At 39.5% G+C, this 21,813-nt stretch overlaps 1 protein-coding gene and 2 non-coding genes across 8 annotated transcripts; 1 reads left to right on the plus strand and 2 right to left on the minus strand.

The window, feature by feature from the left end:
* Positions 1–645: 645 nt before the first annotated feature.
* Positions 646–20,359, minus strand: LOC103130361 (PERQ amino acid-rich with GYF domain-containing protein 2-like). 6 transcript variants are annotated; one of them, XM_007541742.2, is made up of 30 exons: positions 20,342–20,358; positions 19,446–19,527; positions 17,673–17,724; positions 17,339–17,495; positions 17,104–17,199; positions 16,305–16,413; positions 15,278–15,383; positions 15,105–15,145; positions 14,977–15,009; positions 14,750–14,854; positions 13,669–13,880; positions 13,391–13,538; positions 12,642–12,893; positions 12,375–12,544; positions 12,108–12,264; positions 11,842–12,008; positions 10,811–10,905; positions 10,301–10,429; positions 9,539–9,669; positions 9,350–9,450; positions 7,499–7,639; positions 7,254–7,412; positions 6,933–7,178; positions 6,728–6,847; positions 5,210–5,443; positions 3,230–3,426; positions 2,923–3,074; positions 2,620–2,813; positions 1,534–1,675; positions 646–1,423 (listed from the first exon to the last, which is right to left on the minus strand). In XM_007541742.2, the coding sequence occupies exons 3-30, from the start codon at positions 17,708–17,710 to the stop codon at positions 1,359–1,361; spliced, it is 3,897 nt and encodes a 1,298-aa protein (XP_007541804.1). In that variant the 5' UTR covers positions 17,711–17,724; positions 19,446–19,527; positions 20,342–20,358; the 3' UTR covers positions 646–1,358. The 6 variants fall into 6 exon arrangements, with proteins under 6 accessions (XP_007541804.1, XP_016521347.1, XP_016521346.1 ...); XM_016665861.1 differs by having other exon boundaries at positions 1,534–1,678; XM_016665860.1 differs by having other exon boundaries at positions 1,534–1,678; positions 13,669–13,862; positions 15,105–15,166.
* Positions 20,360–20,901: 542 nt separating this feature from the next.
* Positions 20,902–20,973, plus strand: trnap-agg (transfer RNA proline (anticodon AGG)). Its single transcript has one exon. It is a non-coding gene; the product is annotated as a tRNA-Pro (tRNA).
* A 383-nt stretch (positions 20,974–21,356) lies between these two features.
* trnaw-cca (transfer RNA tryptophan (anticodon CCA)) lies at positions 21,357–21,428 on the minus strand. Its single transcript has one exon. It is a non-coding gene; the product is annotated as a tRNA-Trp (tRNA).
* Between the last annotated feature and the right edge of the window lie 385 nt (positions 21,429–21,813).

Here is a 21,813-nt window from a genome sequence, read left to right on the forward strand (position 1 = left end):
CATGCAGAGATTCTCCGCCCACTAAGCTGAGAAGGTGGACATTCAGAACCGCAGGTCAAGGGACCCGGTCCGGTTCATTTGACTCACTGAGACAGTAAGAAGTCCCAACTTGGCTCAAGCCGATTTTTCAGCCATCAGAACCTATCAGACCGTGAAGATCTTCCTCTGGTGAACTCTTTTACTTTTCCAAAAAATATTAAAAGTGGAATTATTTACATTTCCAGAGGAAGAGGCCATTTGATAGTTAAATCTTTAATCACTGCAAGAAGCTGTGTATGATTGTTCTCCAATCTTTCAAATTTTCTCCAGGCGCGACTTTGATGTTTTCCTGCTTAATTGCATTCGTTTTAATAACTAATGGTTTATTAAGTATTTTTAATATACCCATAAAATGTATAATTTTTTTTCTTTCATGAGGTTTGCAATTAGGCCCCCTACCGAGGAGAACTTAAAACTTCAGACAGATTTTTAAAGTTGAGAGCAATGAATTATGCTTATTTTTAATGAGACCGAAATAACTTGTAACATTATCTGTGTATAATTACCAGTAGTGAGACATTTATTCCCATTTTCCTTATAAAAGTCATGTATTGTAGTGAGGTGATATGCACATTTTGTGGTTTCACTGAATCGTTCAGACACAGATGTGAACAGTCCAAACATAAGACTGTTTTATTATTCTATACTGCAATAAAAAAGTATGACTCCAGCAGATCCTTCTCATATATTATAATACAGATGCAGAATTGAAAGTTTATTCTTTTAACAGCCTAGTATTTTACAAGAAATAGATAACTAGTTGGAACTTTTGAACATGTCCTTAAAACAGGACATAAGTGGGCATGAATCCTTGGGCTCTACTTTGCCGTTAGTATCCATGAACAACCAGCCGAACAAATGAGGGAAGAGGAGAGAGTGGGCAGGGGGAGGGGGTGAAGTGGGGCTTTTAATAAATAAAACAAAAGTATTTTTTCTATCCTTTAACATATTATGAAACCCAAATATCCACTCCTAAAACAAAATCCACATACTATAGAGGCCAAATTTGTCATCTCTGAGTTTTTGTGGGAAGCGTTTCCAAATCAAACTGAAGCCAAAAGAGATCAACAACTCTGAAGAGTGCCGATTGGGCCTGGCAGTCGGTTCATTCACCAGTTTGCTCCAGCTATAGGTCAGTTTGCAAGACAGCGGAAAACAAATAAACAAAAAAAAAAATAATTGTAATGGAGAAAATGATTGATGGGAAACAATAATAACAAAAAAACATTTTGAAAATCAGGAGGGCTGGGGGTTTAGGTAAAACAGCTGCTGTTCAAACTGGATACAGTCACTGGGATTTGCTCGGCTGCAGTCCCTTTTCAGTCCTCCAAGGTTTCGATTTCCCCCATATTCAACCTCTCAGATGACGCATTCACAGAAAAACCTAACATTCGGAAAAAAAAGGAAGAAAAAAAAAAGAACAGAAGACTTAGCACACAATGGCAATAAAACCGAGATGCTTTACTAATTTAATATCTGGACGTTTGAACTCACCTAAAAGGCTTGGGTCTGCTCGGACCATTTTCTGCTTCTTTTTCTTCTTCCCTGAGGTGACCGTCTCAAATCGTTGCTGCTGGCCACTTGTATGGTTGGATTGGTAGATGGCTGAAGATCCCATTCCACCCCACACAGAGTCCTTGAGCAGAAACAGAAAATCAGACTAACGAGATCCCAATCATTACCCTGCAGGTGCCTTAAAATTACAAATTCAACCTCCTTAACTTTTGCTTAATTCAGTCAGATGTCCACCTCTCACTAAACAATCACTTGTCAACACTTAATGTTAAATAAATGTGCCAACTCTTTCTGATTAGCTTTGGACTTTGACCTGGACGACTGTATTGGAGCTCAAATCTTCCATCTTGTTTGGATAAATTATTTTTTTCCATAACAAAGCTTATATTAAAATATTGGGTTTAGTTGGTATTTCAGTTTCCTGTCATTTGGACGTTCCCACATGTGAGAAACAGTATGTACAAAATATCAGCTATATGGGTCTGAAAAATGTTCAGGTTGAGACTCCTTAAGATATAGAACATTTTCCAGTTCTGCTGCAACTCAACCAGACTGGAAAAAAAATGCGTAAAGTTCATATTAAAGTGAGAAAAACGGATCAAGATGTATGACAGTTCTTTAAATGTCTCCTATTAAGTCTCCCTCTTGCTAACTAGTTTGTTGCTTTTTCCAAAATAATTTAAAAAAGTAAAAAAATAAAAAACATCTAGTAGGAGTCAGATTTTAAAACAATAAAAAAAACAACAACAAAACTGTTCAGGACTGAAAAACAATAATCTATTAATCTGAATTACTTATTTAGCTTTTTCATAATGATGCATTGCAAAATAAATAAATAAATAAATAAAAAATTTGCATGCAATGCTTATTTTAGCTGAACACAGCCGCTTTAGTCCTTTGAAATGTGTCACCCTGAATGAGTAACTATTCTCAGACAAAGACGTCTGATTACGTCAGATTTCGACCTGATTATAAGACAATTCATCTGGTACTCGAAGCCAAAAGACAAAATGAAACTTTTGGGTTATTGGATCATTAAGAAAAGAAATGTTTAGGCCTTTCTACCTGCTGCTGCGGCTTGGCTTGCTGTTGCTTCGGCAGCAACTGTTTCTGTTGATTAGCGTTCTGTTTGGCACGACGTTCTAGGAACTGCTTGGCAAAGTCCTTGGACTCAGGAGTGTCCCCCAAATAGGCCCTGACGTAGTCATGCACCTCATAAGGAGAATCCAATTCCTTCAGGAAGCATGCAAACGTTGGAACTGGCAGGAAGACAAATGGCACAATTATACGTCACTCAGGCCACCAGGAGAAGGTGCATCATCAGGTGTGGCTGGAGCCGTTTCCTGAAAGAAAGAAATTGGGGTTTACCATCCAGATTGTTGGCTGTGTTGAGCGAGTGCAGGGTTTGCTCACACCACTGCATAAATGTGTCCTGCTGGCTCTTGCTGACACCCTGGAACAACTTCAGCAGCTTCTCCTCCTCGTCAACCTTCTTACTGGCTCGCCCACTCAAAGAGTTACTTAATGGAGAGGACAAAAGAACATCGGGTTACTGTCATATTAACCGTCACTGTTAGAAGTGTGTATTACTCATATCTTTCAAATAATCAGTCATGCTTTCCCACCACGAGCTCTGACTAAGACAATGTTTTAATTTGGCATCCTAAACAAGTACCTGAGGTTGGCGTTGCCTTTGTTGTTCTTCTGGGTGTTGCCTTTTTTGGTCGGGGGAGGCTGCTGGACGGCCTCCTTTATGGCCTCATCCCAGAAGCCCATGTTTGAGTTGTGGGTGTCGCCCCAGATGCTGCTGGAGTCGGAGCCCCAGTTGGTGCTGGTATTAACAGACCCCCAAACCGAGTTACTCAGTGATGTCTGTGAGGAGACACATGGTGCTTTAAGGTCAACAATGATTTTTCAACATGAGTCTCACGTTTCATGTCATATTTTCACAAAGTTGTCTGAGGCTAGGAGCAGGAGTTGATGGTTGCCAGAGCCACTCTTTTTAGAAACGTGCAAAGTCACCAGCAATAAACCTTTGAAATATTTTCATATTTTTTCTTTACATTTTAAAGAAAGGTCTGAATAAGTTGGATCCTATACTGTAAGTGCCAAATAATCTATTTTGCTGCACTAAAAATCCTGAGAATTTTCAGCTTAAAACCTGACTAACTTACATTTAAACTCAACCCTTGGGTTGACCCTGGTGCACAATATGCTGAGAGAAAAAAAAAAACATTCAACTGTGGAGCATACCTTTTTTATTTTTACACCTTTATCTGAGGCGCACGGCTTCAGAGTTCTAATCTTGAGAAACGGATGATATAATCTGCCTGCATTCAACAACTGGCTGCAGAAGACAAACCTATGCGTGAAGTGGCTCTCGAACACAATTCTAACTATAACAATGTCTGACTTCAGAGGTGAGAGGTTATGAGTTATCTTTGGATTTCTGTGCATCATTTGGCAAAAATAATGACCTCCATGTTCATATTTAAACAACCTTCATGCTCTTTCCGTCTGACAAACACCACAAACTGCTACATGGAGACATGCACCAAGTGTGAAGCAACAAACACCGATGATTTTAATCTGCTGGAGAAAATTACAGGGAAATCCAATTTCCATTAACTGCTACTTCAAAGCTTGAACAAGTGAAGTCATGACAAATAGCATGAAATAATAACTACCGCTATCAATCGATTAAAAACTTTTGTCAGATTAATCACACTTTGGGACTGTGATTAATCACTATGAGTAACTTTGTAAACTTGAAATACAAGTGTGCTCGCAGTTGTGCAAGCCCCTCTTGTCGCATTCCAACCAATTAAAATGCAAGAAACTATATGGATTTTTTTTGGCTGCAGAAAGCAGGTGATGTAGATTCCTAGTACTCAACAGCAGAAAACTAACTTCACTACACATGCATACAAGTAGTAGCAAACTTGTTCAGGGTACAACTGACAGATAAGGTACATTTAATGTTCTAGTTTCTAGGTGCTTTGCCCCTTTTTGATGCCACCCTGCACAACGACTCATCCTATACCAAAAACCTCCACTCACTGTATGCATATTTTCTAAAAACGTTTCATGCCTTGTCTGCAGACAAAGCATGTCTGAAGATTCTCATTGTTGAAGGCTTTTATATTCAAGTAGGTTTAAATGAAGTCATTTTCTTCCTCTCCATTCATTTCCTCATACGTTAAGGCAACAGCCGCTTATCCTCATCCAGCCGAGTGACCGGTGCAAATCGTGCATGTGAAATTTTGAGCTTCTACATGTAGATGTGCATACACGGACTAATGATGCAACATGAGAAAGTTGAAAAATGTAATACTTTTGGTGCCGTCTGTGGTTGTAGAAAACTTCTCTTTCGCTGTTGTTCATCGCTCGTTTTGCGACGAACAACAAGCGAGACTTAAGAGCCTCTGTTGGAAAGAGGCTCTTAGGTCAAAATAATAACAAATAACATTTTTTGTGATTATGACAGCCCCATTATTATCTAAACAAAATTGATTGATGATCACAGACCTTTGACTGCAATGTCAGTGTGTTGAAACATACATGGAGAGATCAATTTAATACTTGACCTCAGCACAGAAAGAGGCACTGACGACGTCACTAACTGAAGCTTGGTGTAACCTACTGTGTTACATACGGTTCTGTTTTGAGTTCGGGTCTGCTGGGTGACGGTGGGATGTTGTTGGTGTGGCTGCTCCTTCCGCTGCTTCATCTGCTGGGCCTCCTCCCTCTGAATCTCCAGCAACGACTTGGTGATAACGGGTTGCTTGGCTACATTGCCCCAACCAGAGAGCTTGGCATGCGACTGCTGGGCTTGTTGTAGCGCCTGCTGTTGCTGCTGCTTCAGGAGCTCTTGCTGCTGACGTCGCTGCTGTAAGGGTGAGAAGACAACAAAAGTGTTTTTAGCAAGGATAGGTCACACATGAAATTAATTTATTACTCGAGAAATTGAGATGTCACTGTGCTACCACAGACTGAGATGATCACAGCGAGTTTCTGATTCAAGTAAACCTGGTGATCAGCTTTTTGTGCAGCACAGCCTCTCATGTCGGCACGTTTCCTGCTAATGATAGTCGCCCCACTGTTACCAACTCAATCAATGACTGTCTTGCTAAATTTTCGCAACATTTCAGACAAAAAAAAAAAAAAAAAAAAAAAATCAGAATCAGCAGGTCGGGCTTTTTACAGATCAATAAACGTTTAATCACACTTCAATATCATAATTTCAAAAGTAATGCATCGCACAGAGAGATTTTTAGGTAATTCCTGACTTTTCTAAATCTGTGCTTTGAACTTTGTGCCCGACAACAGTGAAAACTTTGAATTTTGAATATGGCTCCACAAAAAACAAATCCTAAATTAATTGTTGCCGTGATATTTATGTGAGCAACACATATGACATGTGGAGCTACCTGGTCCACATGGTAGCTAATTATTTAAGTACAATGCATTCTGGTTCTCTGTGCCGGTGAGATACTTGGTGACACATAAAGCAGAATAAAAAGTTTCAGAGGAAAAAGAGCTTGGGTGGTGAAGTCATTAGGAAACTACATCTATGTAGTTTCATATGTAAAACACCACAAGTGTGCCACAGATTACTTTATCAAAGTCTTCTTGAAATGGAACTATAAATAATCTTTTCCCTCAGTAGCCGGAGAGACGCATCATAATAAGCCTCATATTTTCAGTCCCATGACTGAAATTAATACCCAATGTTTCATTTCCATTTTGTTGCCATTTGAGGAGGGAAGAAGATATTTGTTTGGTCATAAGTCAACAATAGTGACGCAGCGAAGACAAGTGGGGAGTTTGACTAAAGCAGATAAGCAATATCAGCTGGGTGGTCCTTTTTCATGGTCTCAAAAGATTGTATTACTATACGTAACAGCAATGCAAATATCAGCCCAAATCTCAATAGTGTTGCATTCCTCATGAATATATTACTCATATTTTGATCCAATGCGCTTCCACCTTTCTTTACCTGTATTACACTGAGCTGTTTATCAGTAATCTCTCTGACTGGGAGAAACGAAGCAAAAAACACAACGGTTTGTTTTGAGAGTGTTAGCTAAAGGTAACATATTCATTTCAGGCTAAAAATGTAGAGAATTACAAAAAAAAAGGAGGTAGAGTGTAATATCATCGTGGGTCTTACCTCCTCGCATGCCTGTCGTTCTCGCTCCTCCTCTAGTTTCTGGATCTCGGCCAGTGACAAGGCATTTTGTGTGTGGTTGTGGTTGGCTGACTGCTGTCCCCACTTAGAAGATGATGGAAGCTGCAAACCAGGACAAAAAGTTTTCTCAACATTTGGGACCATTTTGTCCAGTTTTTAACACCTAATGTTGGCAATGAGTCCTTACCTTCATCTGTGCGAGCTGCTGCTGCTGTTGCTGCTGCTGCTGCAGTCTTCTGAGGGCCTCTTGTTGCTGCTGCCTCTGTCTCTGCAGCTCCTGCTGTCTTTGGGCCTCCTGCTCTCTTCTTTTTTGCTCCTCCTGTTGCTGTGCAAGAGCTGCAGCAGTGGCGGCGGCCTCCTCCTCCGCTCGCCTCTTCTCCTCCTCGCGCCTTCTCAACGCCTCCAGTTCTTCTTGCTTTCTGCGCTCCTCTTCCTGATGAAGAAGAGAGAATTGCGTTTATTGAAGCATTTTTATGGAAATCACTGCTTTGAGAATTTATTTATTTACCTGTTTCCGAAGGAACTCTTCCCGTTTCTTTTTCTCCTCTTCTTCCCGCCGTCTTTCCTCCAATCTTCGGAGAGCTTCCTCCTGCGCCTTCCTCTCCTCCTCTTCTTTTTGCCTGCGTTGTGCCTCCTCTTGTTCTCTTTGTAGCCTCAGCGCCTCTTCCTAAAGATCCAATATTAAGTCAGAGCCATTAAAAAAAGTTACTCCCAGACTTTTCTCAATTTGAATAGACGGTTAAATTGCGCCACCTGTTTTTGCCGAGCCAGTTCCTCTTCTTCCAACCGCTTCCTTTCCTCCTCCTGTCGAGCCCTGAGAGCCTCTTCCAAACGTTTCCTTTCTTCTTCCTCCCGTTTTGCTCTTAACTCTGCCTCCCGTCTCTCCAGCTCCAACTATGTATTTGAACATAAGTTAAACATCGGTACGATCAAAGATCATTAAAACATTTGAGTAGATTATATCGAAGGTGATGATCAACACCTTCTCTGTTGGCCATACACCAATCCCTCTAGGAAGGTGCAATCGCAACTTTTAAAGTAAATTAACTAAACATTCACATATTTTGTGTAGACTTTCAAATTTCCCATGCCATCACAACTTTTCTCCAAATCTGACCAACGTTTTCTGCAATTCCATTAATTGTTTTACCAGTCCTCTTAGCCCCCTTTTAAGTTAACTTCCTGTTTCATGACAGGGAGTTAAATGTGTGATACCAAATGGTAACATTTGCCCTTTTTTGCCTAACATTCTAAAGATGTTCTGTAGGGTTTGTTTATATTGTGTCTACAGTCTATGATAACTTGAATGACCGATATTGAAGTCTTCTTTTGCACTTAACATAGTTAATGTTTTGCACTTTCAAATCTTGTCTTCTTTGGGAAGGTTATGTGCAGCAATTCAACTTTTTTTGCAAGACCAGATTTATGGCAAAAATAAAGCTTCAAAAGAAATTTGATGCAACCTTTTGAAAAACAGGTGCTGCGAAATCAGCCATTTTAGGCTGCAGAAAACCCCCCCAAAAAAAACAAAAAAAAACATTGCAATATCCTGAAAGGACTGATAAACCAAAGACTTGGTGCACGTGATCCAAGGCAGACCCTTAGATCACCATTGGTCCATATGTGAATTCATTGGACACCAATGGTACAATGAAAGGAACCGAAAAGGCACGGAAAACCCCGGCATGGAGAGCAGCTGCATTGTTATGGTTTTGGAGCAACGAGCTTCCCTCTTTAAAAAGTGCTTCCAGATTTTGGCTTGTGGTGACATTTATGTTTATACATTGTCCCTTTCTAAATAACTACTTCACAATGACTAGCTGTAAGAGAAATACACTTAATATTCACCTATTATTAGCAAAATAAAAAAAAAATCAGCTTGATCAAATAATCACTTGTTCTTGTGTGCATGCACACACATAAGCTGAAACCTTGCTCCTGTCCAGATTTCTATTGTATATCATTTTAAACACATCAGCGATTTTTGTGAGAAACCTTGAGCCGAGTCACTGCTGTACAGTGTAAAAGTAGTTTTGCTTTTAAATATCCCGTCATCTCTGATAAGTAGGCAGGCAGACAACAGACAACTTTCTGTCCAAGTCTCCCGTTAAATTTGAGATTCTGTAATAGCAGAACTTTGCTTTCCTTAAGGCACATTTAAGCTAGCTCTGTAATAATGTAAGAAATATTCCGCTGCTTAACGTCATTTTGCTCAAGAGTGAACGAATACTCTGAAACGACTCCATTCTGTCTGTACCTCCAAAGGTCCACTTCAACATAAACCTGTATCCACGATCTGAGACCTCTTGATGCAACGCACACTCAGATTACAAACGATAATAATGCAGCACGTTTTGACAAATCAGGGCCATTGACAAACATCGGCTAGCAGCTCTTATTTAGAGTCAGCAGAATTATCTACGCCTTTGTGTAGGAAAACGATATCTGGAACATATTGAGTAAAGAAGTTGTGAAATGTACATTTGTGTTATTTCATATTCCAAAATAGTACATCTGGGGAAAAACCACGTTGGCCTAAATTTAACAATGGGGAATCTTTAAATGCCAGAAAGAACAACTAAAGTCTGATGAGGTGATGCTTACCTTTGCAGACCTTGCCTTCTCAAACTGCTGCATCTGCTCAATAGTTGGAGCTTGTGCCACTGAGTCTATAGGCAAATCCCATACACTGCTGCCTTCCCATGCTGTGTGCAAGTAATAAAAAAATTATCTGTGTAACTGATTTGTTTCTGCAACAGCAAATGCAGCCAAACGCCAAAAGCAGAAACTCACTGCTTGTAGCAGCCTGTTGAAGGTTTGGTGTGCAGGAGGCCTGAGAAGAGGGATTCTGCATTTCCCACACCGAACCCGAGTCAGGGACTGGCAGGGATCGGGTAACAGGAGGTAGAAGACTGTCAGAAGCACTACAGAAACACAGACAACAAAAGAGGAAATTAATACACCACTATTGAAAATTGTGCCAGACATGTAAATCCCGACTGTTATCTTAATGTCAACGTGTGAAATATTGCAATTACAGACGGCTGTTTGGTTGCAAGACTTAGTAGGCTACAGTATTTCAGGGTTTGTGTGTTAAATAAAATTTTGCATTTGAGCACATATATTAACGATTCTTTACACAAACACTTGATATAAGTCTTATTGAGTGAGATCAGAAAGCGCAGGAGAACGGTGAAGGTGTTGTGATGATTAAAAAGAAAGAAAGTGAGGAGAAAAATGTAGGCTAAACATAATCTATACTATAGATTATATGATATTTAACACCATCGCAATGTTATGTTTTCCAGATATCAAACAGACGAACATAAGTTAAATATGGACTTAGAGCAAGGGAATTGAAAATGTTGGTAGCACTTTATTTGAAGGGGTCTGCATAAGACTGACATAAACATGATGGAATCTTCTGCTGTCATGAAGTGTAATTTGGTAAATGACACTTATAATGCAAAGTTGACACTTTTAATGCAACTTTTTACACCCCTTCAAAGTGTTGCCAAAATTTTATTTTATTTTTTTTAACTAATTGCTCCCAACCTTATCTTTAGAGCCTGGTATTGCTGCAGAAGCATGTTGATCTGCTGTTGGTGCTGCTGCTGCTGTTGGAGAGGAGCTGAGTTGAGCACTAAAGTTTTCTGCTGGGCCAACGCCTGGGCATACTGTTGCCTGTTCAGGAGCAAAACAAGAGACAAAGAGAAAGAGGAAACAAAGTCAGGAACTGAATAACTTAACATGTGATGGTAAAGGATTCAACTACATTATGGTGAGCAAGTTCTAATCCAGAGACAAGCTTCATTTGGCTTGTGTAGTTGAGAGCTTGGAAGCAGGAGGGACATGACAAGCATGTGCCTATAATTAAAGCAAGACAAGGCCTAACAGGTACTATGCTCATTGTTAATCTATTCACTTAACCTACTCAATAACTGGGAACCCTCTCTGTTTCACACACTGGTCTATAGTTTGTATGGTTTAAAATAAAATACAGATGCTTGTGTGGAGAAAGGCAACACAAAAAATTTGCTTGCTTGCAGAGAGAGTCTAACATACCTGAGGAGGTATTGATATTGCAGCTGCTGCAGCTGGTAAAGGTTGAGAGCAGTGAGCTCCTGCTGTCTCTTTAACCTCTCCTGGTCACCATCAGCCTGGAACACAGAGAAGAATAAAATAAGAACGGATCACAGCAGTGTCAAATAAATAAATAAATCAAATAAATGACTTATTTGCAATCCTAACATGTTCCTTAGAAAGCCTAAAATGTTGCATGCTCGGATTGAGATCAGAGCAAAGGCCTTATGTGAAGATTAAACTACATTGTTTTAATTTCTACCATCAATATTACATGTTCAGGAAACATTTCAAACTCTCAAGCTAAGAAAAAATGTTAACCAAACACCTTTAAAAACATCATGGGACAACAGTCAATTCAAAACAATTTTGCTTCATAAAAAATATATTGGGAAATTGAGTGTACTCTAATGCCATCTACAGGTCACTGTCTGGTACTAGTAAAGAAAACGAAACCTGAAAAGCCTTCAAGCAAATCAAACTGGTTTAACATTAGACTCACCACAGAGCTGCATAATTAAGTTCCTGGAAACTCTTGTTCCCCAAAAAGCTCTATGTTGAAACTACCCATTGTTCGTTCTGGAGTTCTAAGAAGCATAACAGCCTCTGACAGCGATGCATAAAATATTAGTTTACAAGATATTATCAAGCCTTCATTTGTAAACATTTATAAAATCCAGAGGAGCTGCAGAGAGCATTCGTATTTATCAGCATTAGGAAGAAACGATAGAAAACATTTCAAGTCAATTCAATCGTGGCTAAGAATAGCTGGCAGAATGAAAAGGTCAAATATTTTTGAACAAAGCAGCTAATAATGCCTGACGAGAAATCAAGCAAATAATCTATATTTGGCTCCCAAGTTGGTAATGAAAATTTCCTCTCAGCTTGACTTTTCGAGAAAAACAGCTGATTTGATCCTTTATTTCTGCGTGCTGTAACTCAGGCTTCAAGTTATCACTTCCCAAACGTTGTAAAACATTAGAGAGTCACTTGGATTTTGAAGGGGTTCCTACTTGTAGTGGTGGCGGTGCGGGGCCTGGAGTAAAGGGCACCCTCCCCCAAATCTTCATCATCTCTCCCAAAGGTTGGAACACTTCATCGCAGCCTCTTTTGACCAACAGAGACATGGTGAAGTAACCAGCCTGAAACCAGTCAGACATCTCGTGATTGCTGAACGGACCTGAGGATGTAAAAGTGAGGCGGGGGTCCAAATGAGACATGTTGCGAGAAAGAATGTGACGTTGAAATGTACAGCACATTGATCTCCCTGCCTTCTCACCTTGTATCTCCCCCTGTGGATCTTTGTAAAACCACTTGAGAGCGGCTTCGTGGGTAAGTGGCAGGCCCGCAGGCTTAGGCTTCTCTGAAGTCTTTGCTGCAAGTCTGTCATCATCCACCCCGCTGTCCTGGAGGTATGCTACCATCTTTTCTGCCTCCTAGAAAAGAATATCATTTTTAACTCAGCCAAAAATATACACAGCTGTAGTGTGACATTATTCAGAACAGTATTTGATGACAACTTCCAGCAGAATTTGTGGAAACTTACTTGCTCAAAGTGTTTCAGACCCTCATCTTCATCAGTGTCATGCGTCACCGTGGTGAGTCTGCTCATAGGTGCTATTATATTTGGGTAGGGTAAAGCATTGTTTATTGCCACAGGGATTTCAATGGGTTTTTGCTGTGGTAGATGTACAGTGGATGACGGAGCAGAAACCTCTGCATGAAACAGACATAAGCAGAAAGTGTCAGTTGCAGGGGGCCTACTAAGTCTTGCAACCAAACAGCTTATTTTCGATAGGAAATAAAGTCCCACCAGGCAGGGTGGTGGAAATGTGGGCCATGGCATGCGACTCCAGGATGCTACTAGACATGGGAATACGAAGCGGTGCTTTGCAGGGCTCCGGTGGGAGCTCCAGGGGCGGGTGGCGCTCAGCTGGTCGTTCGGTCTCGTCGGTTCTGCTGGGATGGTTTGGAGACAAATTCTGAGGAGGGGGCTGCGACTCTGAGACTGCTGAAGCCACGGCTGGACCAAGAGACGGACCGTCTTCTGACATTCTGGCTAAGTCTGAAACGATTAAAAGAAGCACAAATTCACAAAAATGAATGAATCCGTTTTCCATTTCAGTTATTTTAAACTTTTGTTTTGGCCCAAAAAGACAAACGGCGGCAGAAAAAAGGCTCTCGTTTCGCTCAGATAAAAGATATCGGAGCAGACAAGAGGCAAGGTGGAGAAGTTGGCTTATTTTTTCTTCCATCAACAGAGACGCTCTGTAAGCTTTTTAACAACACCGGGAGGGTCGACTTGAGTCAGCTCAAAAGAGCAGCTTTTTGTTCTCTCACCCTTTAAACTTCTGGTTTAAGTTTTTCAAATCAAAACAATTCAGACCCTCCTTAAAGATGACAGATGTTTTTTATAAGAACAAATTGTAGCATCAGAAGATAAATTTTGTTTTAAAGACAGACTTCATTTCAAAATAAATGAATTTCTTGCTTATTTCTATTTAGATGCACCGGTTTATGTAAAAGCAAAACTAAATCTAAAGTGATGATTATTTTACTGACCTTTTCGATCAGGTTCTCTTTTGGCTTCTTTCTCTGTCTCTTTGGTCTCCCTGGGTAAAATATCTTCCTCCTCCAGACCTTCGTCACACTCTTCCAAAGGTCTGAAGTCGAGCTCTGCTTCTTCTGGGATTGGTTCCTTTGACGCTTTCTGATAGCAAAAGACAGAATATTTAAACAAAAGTTGACACCAGCATTATCCCAGAAACCTCAATGCTGACAATTTATTTTCAAATGTGAAATGACAGGAAGTAAATATTTAACTGTTTTTCATATCTTACCTTTAGAGAAAGGAAAGCTCCTGAGGAATCAAACGTCCCAGCTTCTTCATCTGCGTCCTCCAGACACCACTCTGGTAAGCTGTCTCGCTCGTCCTCCAGGCTGCCACTGCCTGACCTTGGTCTCCTGTAGCCGCGCTCCTCTTCTCTGGCGTCAAATGGGAAGCGCCGACGTTGGTCTGGATATTCCCGCCACCCTGCAGACCGAGGCCCATCTAGGAAAAATGTAATGCAATCAAAATAAAACAAAAAAACAACTACCAATCATATGTTTAAACTAAAATAAAGTTAATAAAACTGGAGGGTTTCCTCCATATGCTGTGAGCATTTTGTGATAATGTAAGGGCAACCAAATCTTGGTGATAACTACAGATATTTTTCCATGGCAAGAACTGGAACAGAGGTAAGCTCTCGCTCACTTTTAGCTATCTCTTCAGCAAAGTACAATAATAAATAACATCTCAGAGTGTTTTTCACAGTTAAGTCTTAAAAAAAATCCTTCGTGACGAGGCTAATGTGTAAATTTGTCTGCACAAAAACCACATTGTGCAAGTAGTTGCATTTCATGTTAAAATGCTCATTCTTATTTTTTTTTATTTTTTGAGGCAGGCTTTTCTAATCAAATACAAAATGGCACATATTTTAATTTAAGATTTTATTTTCCTAACTTAAAGAGAGGCACTTAGAGAATCATCAGAGAACTGGAGTGAGAATGCCTATTGAATCTGTATAGCTAAATCCTTATCAGTTCTCATTCACAGTGAAAAGTAACTCTGCTGGTTACTTTTATTTTATGTTAGTAGTGGAATATTATTCCACTTTTGAAAGTTACACTTTCAAAAAGATATTCAAAAACTCAGTTTTCATGCAAGTTTATAATCTTTGACAAAAGTGTACTTTTCACCCAATGATAAGCCCAGGGCCATAAAATCATAATACACCAATGCATTTATCAAAGATGATTCATCTAAGATAAATGTATAGGTGATGTGGCTCCTGCAGGGCCCACCTGGGCTCGGGAGACACCACCGGTCATTGTCCCGACGAGAACCTGCCAGGCGCCAGCCCCCCTCATCATCCTCACCGTTCTGATCGTCACGAGTAGTACGCCAGTTCTCACTCTCTGAACGCGTAAACTCGTGCTTCCTGGGTAGACCCGTCCCTCCGTCCTCATAGGTGCCCGGTCGGGCTGTAAAACGACCAGGCAGAAATGAAACAGGAATCATAATATAAACAACTAAACAATAGGCAACGTGTAATTTCCCCCAAAATTTCCAGTGAACAACTTTAATTTCTGTGAAGAGCACTTACTGTGATTGATCTGAAAATGTCCAGGAGCAGCTTCTGATACGTGCAAAGAGAAAAACGAGTTGGTGAAGCAGTTTGTATGCCAAGATACACACACATTGATTATTTGAGCTACAAAATGTTAGACCAACCTGGGTCTTTTCGACCTGGCTTTTCAAATCTTCTATCTCCCCTGGTGGAAAAAAAGTCATCACTAAAAAGGAGCAGACCAGTCAAAAACAAATCTCACTGCACATTTGTATTGGTCAAAACAATGCTTGATGATGCCACAAACACTTGACACCAGAAAATCATGTTCCAATACCTTTCTTCCCAGCTTTGAGAGCGATGGATTTCCCTCCCTCCACGACCAAAACCTTCCACGTCGTCAAAACTTCTTTGGTAAAACCCTCCGTCACCTCTTCCCCGCCCTAAAAGTTAAAAGTGCAGAAAGTAGGAGACAGTATTTTATCATGAATGGGAAATGAACGTAGTACACGTAAAGTGAGGCTGAAGTTCCGGATGCTTTGCCTAACAACAACTTTAAGCTGCTTATGTTACCAAAACACATGAATATATCCTTAGGAACACTAACTCTGTAAAAAGAGGGAACAAGCACCTATCAAGTGAATGAAGTTGGTCTACCCCCAACATTTTTTTGTGAGTTTTGCACCACCACCTTTTTTTGAACAACAAACAACCATCAAGTAAGAATGACCATGTCTGTCCCAAAGTGCAGCCTGACAGCTAAACAAACAAACAAACAAAAAAACACCAGATGGCCAGTCCACTCCTGCTTGTGACAAACTCCATCTTCAAAATCACATTTGGTTTCAGAGCAAAACTGAACACGTGGTGCTTGTTAGTTTATACAAGTCAATTTACTGTTAGTAATTGGTCAAGAGCACATGTGCTTAAGTACTGATTGTCAGCAGTGTATTTATTAAAGTTATGTTAAGACAGACCAACAGGCTGCCTCGCTATCAAATTGAAAACCACAGAGACAAAGTGCTTTAAGTCCTGTAACTGTGGCAAAAGAAAATTAAAAAATCACTGTGTTTAAAAGGAAGTTTAGTCCTTCAAGGGATTGACGAGTTCAAACAGCTGAAGTTTAGGTATGCTGGGTAAGCACAACAACTAGAGTTGGGTACTGCTACACCCCGTGCTTCAAAGTGTGGGAAAAATGATGGGCTGCCAAAAGGAATCTTAACCATCTACTACAGTTGTTTTCTCTCTGAAGCCCACAAGATCAGCAGCTCAGCAAATGAAATATGTGTCTTACATCTGCTCTTGAAGTCACTTATTTCACAGAGGTTTGACACCACAGCGTATGTTCTTGGTTCAATTCCTACCTCTACCTCTAGATGTACTTCGGCCTCTTGGCGCCCCAGCTATGGGCCCACCACCTCGCCCTGTCAGTCGGAGTACAGCTGCGCTGTTTACAGACATAGAAAAATTTCTCTGCAGATATAAAGAGGGGGAGGGGAGATGGGAGCAAACAGTGAATTCTTCAGATTGATCCTTTGCTCATACCTTTATGACTAATTTATGAATGAACCTAAATAATACATTTTTCTCACACAAAAAAAAATCTTTTTGCAATCGACATTAATGTCCAACACATATCACAAAAATGTAAAAGCTTTGCACTCAATAGTTTTTACACAAATGTGTAACATTTGTTAAATATGAACAGACGTACAAATCTAATTACATCATAATTACAATGCCAAAAGCAAAACACACACAGATCCACATAGTTGATAAGTCAAACATGCATCTATTCTGAAAAGCTATCCAGGGGAAAACTCAGCACACACATAAATTTGGGGAAAAGGAAATGCAACTTTTAGCATTTTAAGAAACTTAAACAGCTAAAGTAAGTAAAGTTTATTATAGGTAACGTCATTGATTATTATTAGAAGTCGACATGATTGAAGCATCCCAATTATCAACTGGCCTACAGTAGGTCAAGCCTGAATTGCTTTCTTAAAATGATGCTGAGAGTATTGTGTAATTTTGCCTCATGTCGTCCACCTCTTCTTCTCACAAACCAAACTTTTCGCCCTCCACCTTCTTGCAAAACTATTTCGTGACTGGTCAGAATTTTGTGAGTGTGTTTGTTTGTCAGTCCTCTTATTGCTTTCCTACCTGTTCTTCCTCCGTAAAAGACACGAGTGCCAGAGGCGGCAAAGGTTCTTCTTGCAATATGGGTAGAAACTCCTTATCATGTAGGTCTATAGGGATCTGGGAGAGAGGAAAATACATTTTTGTTTCTAAGAGATGCTAAACTAAGGAAAACATGCATCTCATCATGGATTTAACTTGTTTTTATGTAAATCAACACTGATGGAACGACGGATACAGATGCTGCAAAAATACTCACCTTGTTGTCCTTTACATAAAGTGCTAACATTTCTTCTCTCCCGTAACGATAGTCTGCAAGTTTATACTTTGGCAATGCAGGTGAGAGTGGGGGAGAAGTAACAGCATTGCTGCTTCCACCGCCACCGCCGCCCCCTCCTCCAGACAGGGCACGGAGCCTTGCAGAGAAAGAAAACGTTGTTAGGCAAAATGGTCCAAAAAAACAACAAAAAAACAAGAGAAAGCAGTGGGCAAGACTGAACGTGTGCTGCAGGAGCATCAAAAAGATTACTCATGTCAGAACAAAAAAAATTATGACCGTCATCATGCTCAACCATTCATGTCTGTTTTATTACCATTCAGGTCCAAAGTTAAGTGTCTGGGTTTCGGCCATTTTTCCTTCACGTTCTTCAAACATGCAAAGAAAAAGAAGAGATTATCTTCAATTTATTTCTAACAAGTACAAAGATTGGGAATCAAACGTATTCATGTGTAGACAACAGTGAAAGATAAAGTTTTAGAAATAACAGTGATTTTAATCTTGTTTATATAACAGTTACAATAATTCGAAATAACCATTAACCATATTTTGATAGTTATCAGAATGGGAATTTACAATGATATTTTTCTCATTATAAATAAACTTAACAGTTATTGCATCCAAAAACAGTCCTCCTGAACTCATGAAAGTCAGATAAAGCTTTATTAAGATTAGGACAAGTTGGATAACAGTTTAAATACCAGCTTACTGATTTTAGTGAATTTTAGCCGTTCAAGACATAAGGCCCATCCCAAGAGAGCATAAACAGTTTAAGACTTCAATCTGCTATTTTAGGACGCCTCCCATGCAGGTCCACTACCTGCAATTGATAACAGAGGTGCCCTCATCTTAAACAAATAAGCTTTCACTCCTTGAAAAAAGAATCATGAACTGACGATAGTTATATATATTACATCAGCTTGACAGCAAAGCACTCCAATGAAAGGCTTCTTCAAATGGCAGGCACAAATGTTTACTACTGCCATATGAAATCCTGGACAAGTTAGTTAGTGTATTTGTCCACTTAAAGAGAATTGATAGACCAACTCAAAATGAGTTAGAAACATCTATGGGAAGTTACACATGTGTTTTGCTCATTTTGCAATGTTTACATAAATCAATTGTTTCAACAGACTTTGCATGCCATGACTGAAACGGTTGAAAGTTGAAACAAAAACTGTTGAAATCGGTAAAAGACAACTCGGTGATTGGAGCAATACACTTTTGAGAAGAGCTCAAAGTTCGTCAGAGAATTAGAAGATACATTTGTATTTTATTGCTCCTGTTTATGATATAAACTTCAATCCCTAAGCGAAAGTTATTTGATATCAGGCATTGCGACCAATCCAGCTGCTTAACATCAGATTGCAGTTAACCATAAAGGGCTACGCTCGGTTTGAACACTGAAAGTTGCTTTAAAAGGTTAACAGAAATAACCCTCACTGCGATGTCAGGAGAAGCGAGTTAAGTTTATAGGTTCAACAATTCAACAGAAAACTTTATTTGACGTCAATCACCTTGTTATAAGAACCGAGCGTACAATAATATATAAATTGTAACTTAGCCGCGCACATGAAGTTAAAGTACTCTTTAGCTGCATGCTGTTACCTCAATGTATTTTTCCAACCAACACGAGAGCCAGTTGTGTTAGCACGTTAGCTTAAGGTTCTTTAGCCCAAGGGTGGAAAAGTATACGTTTGTCATACACAGGTATTTATACGTTGATAATTATTTCAATATTATTTGTATGTGTTTAATATATTTCACACGAGCACCACTGTACTGGAAGTTAATTTATATATTTAACCGTAGAAGCTAGCATGCTAACTGACTAGCTAATAGCTGCACGCGGCCCTCCCGAGCAGCCTGGATCCACAGCGGTGTTTCTTCGTGAAGCTGTACCGGATCCAGGACGACCTAACCTGAACGCCAACACACTCTATCTCGATGCTGCAAGGCCAAGTCAACATGGTAGCTTAAACAGCACCCCCAACCAGCTCCCGGCCGTAAGAACATGTCTCTTTCATATGGGACTTAAGTCAAATGTATAAATATTCCTGGCTGGTGTATGAAACTTTGGCTGTCTTACCTCTGGTGGCTGTGACAGCTCAGGGTTTGTATGCGTGTTGTTGAGTGGCTCTCTCTCTTCGTTTTCCACAAGATGGCTGAGTCTGGGTCACATGACAATACACATAAACCCGTATGCAGTGGACAGATTTGCTGACTAGTACAAAGTGGTAATGATTATTCCCCAAATGTGTCACATTCAGAAATAATAATAATAATAATAATAATAATAATAATAGTAAATGTAAGAAAAACACCCATTTATTTACTAAAAACTAAAAAATATTTACTAAGTCTGGCTGTAAAATTTGCATTCCTACCAATTTTAGTGTTCTGTATACAAATATTTAACATTTTATGTAAAACATGTTCATCTTCATATTTCTATTTTTGCTTTGATTCATAGTATCTTAGTGTCTTGTTAAGTTTTTGTTTGTGTTTGTTTTTTACGGTGTTAACTCACCACAATTGTGTTTCCCCAGTTTTCCCCTCATCCATAATAGATCAATTTATTTATTTTACATGTTTGATTGATTTTTTTTTAACTTCTAAAAATATGTATACAAACCAAACAAAAATGCATAAAAAATATAACAAAAAATTCCCCACAATGTGGAAAAAATTGAATGTTCAATGAAAGTTTAAGCACAAAAAATACAAAGTACAAACGTGGTTATCTAAATTAAGCATATACAATTACTATTTAAAATAAGAAATACGTAATGTCTGATCAGAAGCAGAATTGTATAGGCAATCTTTGAGTACACCATTTACCAGCTATTAGAAGTGTTATTAGTGCTTCTATAATAAAAACTAAAGCTAATTATTTCCCGGTAGTTTCACTTTCTTATAGTTTATTATTAGTTTTCCACCCATGTGATAGCTTGTTAAATAGGGCTCTCTGGACGTGTAACTCACCTTACAGGTTATACCAGGAGAGCCCCTACTGTTGATGCAAATTGTGTAAGACAGGTGTTAGCAGGCCCGGGTGGGGCGGAAGCAGCTGGACGGTTGGATCTCATTACAGGGTTACTTTATAGAGTAAAAACAGCACGTATTTTGGTACGTGAATTTGCTTTCTTTTTTCTGATAGTATAAAGTGAAGCTCCAAGCAAGAAAAGTCACGTGTTTCACAAGTTATCACAGCCGAGAGTTCTAATTTTCCGATTTTCTTGGTAATTCAACACGTTTTGTTCAATGTTGTAAGCTATTTTAAAGAGTTTTCTAATTATCTGTGAGGCGAGTTCCTTACATGTAGCTTTGTTTTCTATGAATTTAGATTTGATTAAACTTAATAATCTACGTCTTCCCTTTTACGGACTGTTATAACCGAATAGTGAAACAGAGACCGTAACAGGCAGAAGTATCATGCCTTTCTCATAAAGTATTCTAACATCTGGCATACCAAAAAACATATAACGCAATTCAATCCCTTGTCAAACGTTGTGTTGTGATACCGCATAGTATTACAGCATCTTGGCTCGTTGGTCTAGGGGTATGATTCTCGCTTAGGGTGCGAGAGGTCCCGGGTTCAAATCCCGGACGAGCCCTCTTTTTTTCTTCTTTTTGAAAATTGCTCTTTCTGCACTGTTGATAGTAGACTAGTACTGTCCCCGACGTACGTAAATGCGCTCTCTTTACAAAGGTGTTCTTGTTCTGAGCTGTAAGTGGTCTGTTTTTGCGTAAATATACAACAGCAACTTTTTTTTTTCCATTGGCTGATTTTCAGCAGTACGTGTTGTAAATTCTGCATTTGCCATTTTTCCTAGCATTTTATATTTCACATATTTTTATTGTTACCAAGTTTTAAGTGTACATAGCATTGTACTTTGTATATGCTTAATGTTTTACTCCCTGTACTTTGATTCTGTAATAGCTTACAACATTGAACAACTATAGTTGACTTAAAAGAAGCAATTTGCTTTAAAAGACTTGACCCCGACGTGATTTGAACACGCAACCTTCTGATCTGGAGTCAGACGCGCTACCGTTGCGCCACGAGGTCTGTTGAAGAAGTAATGGCATAGCAAATGCTGATATCCTGGTATACGAGATATTAAATGGTTACCTGCATGTCGGACTCAGCGTTCGAGAGATCATCAAAACCCATTGACTTACTGCCAAAAACAGCTAGGATTTTTCTTTTTTTAAAGCACTTTATTTTTAGAAGCAGTTGAGACCCAAATGGAGGTATAAGAACGAGATTGGTGGGTCGGATATTTGATTGGCTACCATGGAGCGAATCATATTACACCGCATATATTAGTCGTGTGGTGGAGTACAAGCTTTATTCCACGGTTTTGACTTCTCTTTACGTCGATGTGTCGCTCTCTGCCACTCAAAATGCACTTTAGCGGTTATTGAAGGGGGAGAAACAGCGCCCCCGAAAT

This window comes from Poecilia formosa, unplaced genomic scaffold (assembly GCF_000485575.1).
Source record: "Poecilia formosa unplaced genomic scaffold, Poecilia_formosa-5.1.2 Scaffold627, whole genome shotgun sequence".
Classification (NCBI taxonomy): domain Eukaryota; kingdom Metazoa; phylum Chordata; class Actinopteri; order Cyprinodontiformes; family Poeciliidae; genus Poecilia; species Poecilia formosa.

Coding starts and splice junctions, on each gene's coding strand:
- LOC103130361 (XM_016665859.1), bottom strand. CDS start 17,710: ATGGCCGAAACCCAGACACTTAACTTTGGACCTGAATG. Junction 15,384..16,304: donor AAGTACATCTAGAGGTAGAG/GTAGGAATTGAA, acceptor TTTAACTTTTAG/GGCGGGGAAGAGGTGACGGA. Junction 12,894..13,390: donor AAGAGAACCTGATCGAAAAG/GTCAGTAAAATA, acceptor TAATCGTTTCAG/ACTTAGCCAGAATGTCAGAA.